We start from the raw sequence: 9,244 nt of genomic DNA, 5'->3' as shown, positions 1-9,244 counted from the left end.
TATATTGAGCATTACAGTGTCCAAAAACTGGGTAATTCATCAATTTGATTTTAATAATGCACTTTTAAACGGTGATTTGCATCAAACCATTTATATGCATCAACCAGCTGGTTTTGAGACACAAGCTGCTCAGTATGTTTGTAAATTAAATAAGTCCCTATATGGATTAAAGCAAGCACCAAGGGAGTGGTTTGATAAATTGAGTAGTACTTTAAACTCCTTTGGCTTTTATAGCACTAACTCTGATTCTTCTCTGTTTATTAGATTTAGGTCAGATTCTGTTATGTATATTTTGTGTTATGTGGATGATATCATTATCACTGAGAATTGTTCAAATGATATTAGTAACATGATTATTCAATTGGATAAAGTGTTTTCCTTAAAAGATTTAGGTGAGCTAAGTTATTTTTTGGGAATTGAAGTTCAAAAGACAGATCAAGGGCAGCTTCATTTATCCCAAACAAAATATATTAGTGACTTGCTCTCTAAACTAGGAATGGGTGAAGCAAGCAAAATTCCTACACCTATGATTTCATCATTACAGTTGCTATCCAGTGGGTCTGAATGTTTTGATGATGCTAAGCTGTATCGTAGTGTGGTAGGTACATTACAATACTTGTGCATAACCCGACCAGATATATCCTTTGCAGTGAGCAAAGTGAGCCAGTTTATGCATTCTCCTTTGCTTTCTCATTAGAAGGCGGTAAAGAGAAAGGTATCTGCAGGGTACTAAGGAGCATGGATTGTTGATACATCCCAGCAGTGATTACAGGCTTTATGGATTTGCAGACGTAGACTGGGCAGCGGACTTGGAGGATAGGCGTTCTATCTCTGGTTATTGTGTATTCCTTGGACCTAACTTGATTACTTGGTGTTGCAGAAAACAAACTACCATAAGTAGGAGCTCCACTGAGGCAGAATTTCGAAGTTTAGCTGTCTGTGAAGGAGAGTTGGTGTGGCTCACAAATCTGCTGACTGAATTGAAGATACCCATGAAGACAATTCCTACAATTTTTTGTGACAATCTCAGTACAATTCTTCTTACTGCCAACCCTGTTCAGCACAATCGAACTAAACACTTTCAACTTGATGTTCAAATTATTAGAGAAAAGCTTAAGGCAAATTCTCTGCATGTAATACACATCCCGGGACATGAACAAGTAGCTGATATCCTAACCAAGCCTCTTTCGGCGACTGCCTTTCAGAGATTGAAGGACAAACTTCGAGTGACTCAAAGACCACACTCAAGTTTGAGGGGGGCTGTTGAGGCAAGTAAAGAAGCCCAAGATCATTGGCTGATCAAGAAAGTCCAAGAAAGTGTTAAAAGCTGATAACTAGTTGTGTATTGTGTACATAGTTCTTATGAAAAGACTTTTACCATCATATATAAGTCTTTCAAGTTAAACGTAACTGTAAGATATCAAAAACTCACTTTGAGTAATTCACAAAAAGGCATTTTTCTTTTCAATTAGCAGTACATTGCTCTGCATCACTTGCTCTGCATTTTTCTTTCTTTCTTTCTTTACTCTTTTATGAATAACGGCTGTCGGTTTTGTTTACTTTCCTTCACAGGCTCCTATTTATATTATCAATCTTCAATTATTATGTATGTATTTCTCTTTTAAGTATCGTAGTGCCTCACCACCATTGATTTACGACTTAAGCGTAAAGTTCTATGTGGTAGGGTATTGCAATAATCATAAGAAAGAGTGAGTATAAAAGAGGATGAATTATATTTATACCTAATAAAGATAAATAATATTAATATTGAAGGTATATAATATCCTATATAAAAGTAAAGAGTAGGAGAATATGAAAATTATAAAGTAACCTAAAAAAAATAAATGAGATAAGAGTGAAAAAGAAAAATAAAGAAGAATCCTAAATTGTAATTCTAGATAATAATCATAAGAAAGAACGAGTATAAAAGAAAATGAATTATGTTATACCTAATAAAAAAAATAATATTAATATTGAAGGTATATAATATCTTATATACAAGTCTTAAGAGAATATGAAAAATTATAAAAAAAAGTTAAAAAAAATGTTATAAAAGTGAGAAAAAATAAAAAAGAATCCTAGTAAGTTATAATAACGAAGCATATGAGAAAAGGATTTTAAAGCAATTCAATTAGAAATAAAAAGATTAAAAAATAATTCAATTAGATAAGCAGTATGCAAATTGTGCTAATTAGCTATTTTTTCTATGTAGCATAATATTAGAAAATTAGAAGACTAATAATGCATTCCAATATTATCTTTAGCTTTGTTTTAATATATTGTTAGAATAAGACCTGGGCAATGCGTAGGATGGTAAACTAATGATAGTATATAGTATATTTTAATAAGTATTATATTATTTAAAAATTAATTAAAATAGATGTAAATTAATGTTAAATTTGATTGTGTTTTTTATTTAAAATATTTTTTAGTATAAAAATTTTTTATATTAAAATTGTACATAGTTACATTTTCATTTGTTTTTGTTTTTTCATTTATTTTAGTTGACCGATTTAGTCTTTTTATGTAATATTTGTCTTTTTTTTTTTGTTGTTGAATTATTTTTTTTTCTTCTTATCATATATTCTTGTGATGACATATTTTTTTAAAATTGTTGACTTGTATGTATTTTTTATTGTAAATCGTAGTTAAAAATTGATAAACAAAAAGTATAATTATAAGGATCTTAAAATATAATTTTATGTGAAGTATTACAAAATAATAAAAATTTATAAATAGTAAAAATAATAAGAGTATTTTTTGTTTTAAAAATACAATAAGTATTTTTTTCTTTCGTATTTTATCATATAATATAGGCTCATCTTCATTTGTTAGTGTAAATATTTTTATAGACGAATTACACAAATTTTGATAAACCAATTATCTGTTTGTTTAATTTGGTAATATTGTTTAAAGGATGGTGCTCCATTGTGTAACTTTGAGATTGTGTAACTTTGAGATGTTCTATAGTTTAAAAATAATTAAAAAAATAGAGAGTCAGAGAAAATTGATTAAGAATGAGAACACGAATAATATAATATAAAATTATAAATCAACTATATAATTATAATATATGATATTTTGTTGTGCCAAATTTGAGATTGCTTGTAGAAATCTTCAACTCTTGGTATAAGAGTTTGTGAAATAAAGTAAAACTAGAATGAGGCCTGCGCGATGCGCGGGACGATAAATTAATATGTATAAGTTGTATGTATAAGTTGTAGAATTTGAATATTTGTAACTGAAATTTTTTATAATAATTATTATTATGACACTTTTAATGTATGTTTATTGCATTTAATTAGTACTTGATGATTCAATTGAATAATAATAGATAAGAGTTTTTTGTTTTAATTTTTTTAAAATATTTTACTAAATAGTAATTGGTTGATTTTCATCTTTTGCCAAGTCATTAGAATTGCTGACGTGGCATCATTAGCAAAGAAAATATGGCTTAAACTCATTGTAGAGAAAGTTAGGATCAACTTTTATATATTATAAAAATGTTAAATTAAATTTAAGAAATTTTTGACAATTAGTATGAGAGATTAAGAAATGAAGAGTAGTAAGAGTCTTAATATGTATAAGTTGTAGAATTTGAATATTTGTTGCTAAAATTTTTTATAATAATTATTATTATGACACTTTTAATGTATGTTTATTGCATTTAATTAGTACTTGAATAATAATAGATAAGAGTTTTTTGTTTTAATTTTTTTAAAATATTTTACTAAATAGTGATTGGTTGATTTTCATTCTTTGTCAAGTAATTAGAATTGTTGATGTAACATCATTAGCAAAGAAAAGATGGCTTAAACTCATTGTGGAGAAAGTTAGTATCAGCTTTTATATATTATAAATAGATAGATAGATTTGGCAAGATTTGAGTGGTGGATTCTAAAATTTTGTCAAGTAAGGATAGTGCTAACATGGCGTTAGTAGAAGAAGAGAAATAACTTAGAAGTAATGTGGGTAAACCTAATTTTGGTTGTGACTGTTGGACAGAACCGTTTAAAAAAGAGGAATACATAAACATGTGCTACTTGCAATGAGTTCACATTTAAAATGTTATTATTTATAACAAATAAATTTGGCTATTGAAAATGATATTGAACAACAGAATGAAAAAAATAAACAGAAAGTTGAAAATCTTTAAGAAGATACCTGGGACGAATTTTCTACGTTGGCGGCGCCGAATGGTGACGTTGGTCTGAGACTCAGAATTGAGTTCCGACAGAAAACCTGCAACAGGGGGAATGGAGTTTGCCCTGGTTTCTGCAGTTTATGCAACACGGCTCCGTCAGAGATGGACATCGTGATGGACAATTTGTTTTGAGGAAAAAACAATAGCTCATGGGACCAGAAGAGGATGGAGGAAATATGATCTTGGTACGAAGAGATGCCAAGAAGAAGAGGGTTTCGAGAAGTATGAGAAAGGTAATATGCTCTTTGGTTTTTAGAGGTTTTTTTTGGGTAAATGTTAATTTGTGTTTTTGTTGTTTTAGAAATAAGGATTTATTTGAAAAAAGTTAAGTTGTTGGTTTTTATTCTATTTTTTAGTTGTTTTTTTATGTTTTTTTTATTTGAAAATAAAAGTTGATTTGGCAAGATTTGAGTGGTGGATTCTAAAATTTTGCCAAGTAAACGATGGTGCTGACATGGCATTAGTAGAAGAAGAGAAATAACTTAGAAGTAATGTACCTACTTTTATATATTAAGAATAGATAGTAATAAAAATCTTATTTATGAGATATAAATAGGTCAAATAGTATAAAATTTGAGTATTTTTAACTTAAAATTTGCTATGATTAATATTATTATTGTAACACTTTATAGATATTTATTGTATTTAATTAATGCTTTATATTTTTATTAAATAATAATATGTAATAAATTTATTAATTATAGGAGTTATAGTTTTAATTGTTTTGTACATCATTTTTTAGATAACTAAAATGATAATAAATAAGTTTTTTTATTTTATAATTAGTTCTAAGATAATCTATATAATTCTTAAAATAAAAAATTATATCATAAAAAAATTTATAGTATAATATAATGATATAATATAGTATAATGAAAACTAATTCTAACAAAATACATATATATATATATATATATATATATATATATAAATTATTTATTTAAGTAGTTTTTTTATAAAGTGTAGAAAAGAGAATCAATTTTTTGTCTATTTAATTTTGATAAATTAGATTTAAACAAAAAAAATAACATATAAATATAAAGTAATATATTGGTACTCAAACAAAGTTTAACTCATATAAATTTTATTTAAAAAAAATTCGTCAAATAGAATTTTACAATTATTTATATAAATTAAATAAAATAAAATTATAAAAAATTAGAATAAATTCAAATATTTGTAATAATTCTTCTTAGTATCATTGAATATCAATTAACTTTACAACTTGTAATTTAATTTCTAAATTTAAAGAATCTAGAGAAAGATATAATATATAGGTTATTTGATTTATAACTCAAAATATATTAAAATAGAATAATATTTTAATAATAAACATAGTTAATGACAAAGAAATAATAAGATAGTTTTTCTTATAAAATATTTTAATAGTTATATTAAATATATTAATTAAAAGATAATGCTAATGGAAGTTATTGATTAAATTTATTATTAATATTAATTAGAAGCTAATATTAGTGGAGATTTTTGAATGAAAAGAGACATTAAAAAATTTAGAAAAATTACAACATAGAGTGGCAATAGAATAATAGATGAGACGTTAATTTTTAGTTATAGTAAAACTTATGTATTAACTTTAAAATTGATAATCCTTTATTTTTGTTTCATGCGAAATTAAAATGCACACATGCTCCGGAGCAAGTAAAGAAACAAAGAAGCTGGCACAAAATGTGAATTAAAGGACACATACAAACACAAGGAAATAATTCAAGCATTTCTTGGCTTGAGATAGTTCCAGCTCTGTTGAATATAGACCACAAAAGCTAATCCAATCATAACAAGTGGACTACTTAACATGATCAAACAAAAGGAAAGCAAATCTGAACCCACTTGGTTGTTGATTCCACCACCACCATCTTTATAATTGTTGAATGGATCCAAAACAGCATCTCTGATGTAATCATAGAAGAATATAACCAGCCTCAGAAATGTGAGTCCAAAATAATATGTTTTCCTCAATGGCTTCACTTGATTACTCCACAGTTTGTTCTCAAATATTTGAGGCAACAAAAACAAATCTTGCATCTTCAGAGTCAACCGTATATATTCTCTCACTATGGTTGCAGGTAGAATCACAAAAGCATACCTCAAGTTTAAGTCCCCTCCAAGACACGAAAGAATCAAACAGATACAAATGAAAATCCTCAAATACCTTCGAGTGGCATCACTAATTCGTCGGAGGGGTTTTGGCTTGATAGTCCCATAAGCATTTGGCTTGTTCTTAGCATCTGACACCTTTCTGTATTGATTTATTGTAAGCAGCAAAGAAGCCAACACTAGAAGTTTTGTTAAGGTCTCCATTGATTCCATCAAGACTCTTTGATAGTTTTGAAGTTGATAAGGCCAAGTTCTAATGGAAGCAGATTCTTTTGATTCAAAGAAAATTTCACTGGCCCTTATCAACTCTGCACCATAACCAAATATCAATATATAGAGTGTGCCAAGAGACATATAAGGAGTCTTGTCTTCATTTGCATTCATGTAGATTAGTTGGCTCCAAATTATGCCTGCTCCTGCAAGGGAAATCAGAAGCCTTAGAACACCTTCAAGGATTTTCCTAAATTCATAGTCTTGTTGATGCTCATTGTATTGAATCATTTGAGTTCTGAGAGTGATAGGCTTGAAATGTCACGGATCATTTCAACTGAAGGATTCTTAAGCCATCGTATCGATTCAGATGGATACTGAACCTTAACTTCCATCAAACAATCTATGCCCTGTGAAAACATTCTGCAACCAATTAGATGCATATCACCTTCTAAGGGATCATATACACCTTCCAAGAAAAAGGGGTAGCTATCTGCATTTTCATCCCAATACCCTTCACCTTCAGATAAAGTGAGATGCAATGAGATGTTAAGAAGAGGATTGCCAAAGATGTTTTTTCTTTCATGTTGATGTGAAGTACCAAGTGAAAGAACTTCCATCTGCATATAGACCCTATCATGCTTGTTTGAGGATTGATGACGAATCGCAATCACATAGACATTGAGCTTATTGGAGAGGCGATTTATATCATCTCCATCTACAAGAGTTGGATACTTGAAGAACAATTTCTTGAAAAGGCTGAACAACTTTGAGTGTTGATTCTTGCTTTTGATTGCAGCAGCAAGCTCAACCTTTGAGTAATTATAGTATGGAGTGTTATGCAAGTCAAGGCCCTTGAGATCGGTGGGACGCCTTAGCGAATGCAAGAAAGGAAATAAGAAGATGTTTAATTCATCATTGTTGCTAGTACTATGTATAGTACCAAGCATGAGACTCCTCTGCTTGATAGAGAGGATACTTGGGAAGTGAAAAGATATCTGATAGTTGCATTCCTTTGAGTTTAACCCTGGATCAACCACTCCATGACATCCAATCATGCAGAGTTTTCCTGTTAAGGAATTCCATGATCCTTCTGCAGATAGAGTTTGGTTTGAGAGGCCTGTTCTTGATTGCACTGTATCTAAAGACATGGATGCTGGAAATGCTCTTAGAACTGCAGAAACTCTTGCACTTTGGACTTTGTTGCTATCTGTTTCTTCCTCACAGATAAGGTACTGAAAAAGTAGCTTAAAGTTTTCAACTCCAAAAAGGTAAAAAGGTCGTTGTGCAACTTTCTGAAGAAAACTGCAAAAATCAGAACCATTATTGAATGAATTAGCCCCATATGCTGCAAAGTCTAGTTCGTATGGATATGGATCACAAGATCTAGACTTTGATTCAGAGCTGAATTGATAGACAGCATGGCGATTCAATTGAGAAGAAATATGAACATTATCAAAATATGCCAAGCTTCCTTCCTGGTGTAAACTTCGCATTTCGCCTCTTATGGACCTTCTTGTCAAGTTGAAGGTTTGAGGGTAGCGAAGAACAAGTAGAATCTGCTCATCTTGTAAGAGACTATAATCAAGAAACATGTCATTCCAATCATAATTGAATGGTTCTGGTATAGGTAAAGTTGTGTTTCCCAAGAGACACATCAAATGCTCTTTCCCATTCTCATGATCATTGCTTTGTAAGTATACACCTTCAAAAGCAATTCTGAGAAGAGATAAGCCAGGCCTCATTGTGAAAGAAGAAGAAGATTTAGTTGGAAAATATGAACCTTGACCAGATATTCCTATGGACATGATCCCTCCAAGACTAACTGTATTTTCAAAGTGCTGAATTGAACTTATGTCCATCACTTTGAAAGAGACTAGTTTTAAGGCTAAACTCTGCTCGAAACCATTGCTTCGGTCGAATGGCATCAAGGTTGTATGTCCATTCTCCTGCTCCCAATCTCCATAGGTGAATGAGAGTTCTCTCTTGATTCTGTTACCTCTATTGGCATCAGGGCTTAACTTAGATGCCAAAGATAGATATGAACTGCAATGTTTTTCTATTTCAGCAGCACGGTTATAGTTGGTGAAAAATTTTGAAGAGTCATCTAAGTTTTCTTTGTAGGAGGCACATAGAGTTAGGATCACAAAGAGGTGTGTGAGGGAAAGAAGATTTGGAACTGAAATTTGGATATGCATTTCTTGAAAATCTTGTAGAGCTAAACCATATGAAACAAGCCAAGAATGCAAAATGGGAAACAAATTGAATGAGGCTGAAAGAGGATGTTGTTTGTTATGAATCACTCTCACTTTTTATTTGTCCTATGAAGTGGAGAATTTAAATGAGGAGTATTCCTTTCAGGTTCAAGGTTAGTTGACTTTTTTTATCTCTCAGAAAACTAATTAAGAAGTTCATGGTTTTGCTGTCATATGTCAGTTTATGTTAAAAAAAAATTAGTGAGTAGCTTTGACTTTGACTTTGACATTTGCATTTTGGATACTTGGGATGCAATAAACATTAAATATTATATTATTGATACAAGCCTGGCAGGTACAAGGTAACCATTGAATATTATATTATCGTCCTTATTACACACTCTGATTTGTTTTATTGTATCTAGTTTGACTTTATAGCCATGTACTAAAAAATTAAAAGGAAGAAAGAGGAGGTGCAAGTGTTCTCGAAAAAATGTTAAGTAATTAATATATTTTTTCA

The 9,244-nt window shown here is 30.0% G+C and overlaps 1 protein-coding gene across 1 annotated transcript; it reads right to left on the bottom strand.

Annotated features, from left to right (window-relative positions):
• Positions 1 to 6,816: 6,816 nt before the first annotated feature.
• On the bottom strand, positions 6,817 to 8,727 carry LOC130934859 (uncharacterized). Its single transcript, XM_057864387.1, has one exon. The coding sequence runs from the start codon at positions 8,725 to 8,727 to the stop codon at positions 6,817 to 6,819; it is 1,911 nt and encodes a 636-aa protein (XP_057720370.1).
• Between the last annotated feature and the right edge of the window lie 517 nt (positions 8,728 to 9,244).

Source organism: Arachis stenosperma, chromosome 1, assembly GCF_014773155.1.
Source record: "Arachis stenosperma cultivar V10309 chromosome 1, arast.V10309.gnm1.PFL2, whole genome shotgun sequence".
NCBI lineage: Eukaryota > Viridiplantae > Streptophyta > Magnoliopsida > Fabales > Fabaceae > Arachis > Arachis stenosperma.
The sequence above is the reverse complement of the archived record's forward strand: the minus strand, read 5'-3'. Positions and strand labels throughout refer to the sequence as shown.

Bases quoted from the DNA above. Each gene is read 5' to 3' on its own strand.
- LOC130934859 (XM_057864387.1), bottom strand. From the start codon at position 8,727: ATGCATATCCAAATTTCAGTTCCAAATCTTCTTTCCCTCACACACCTC.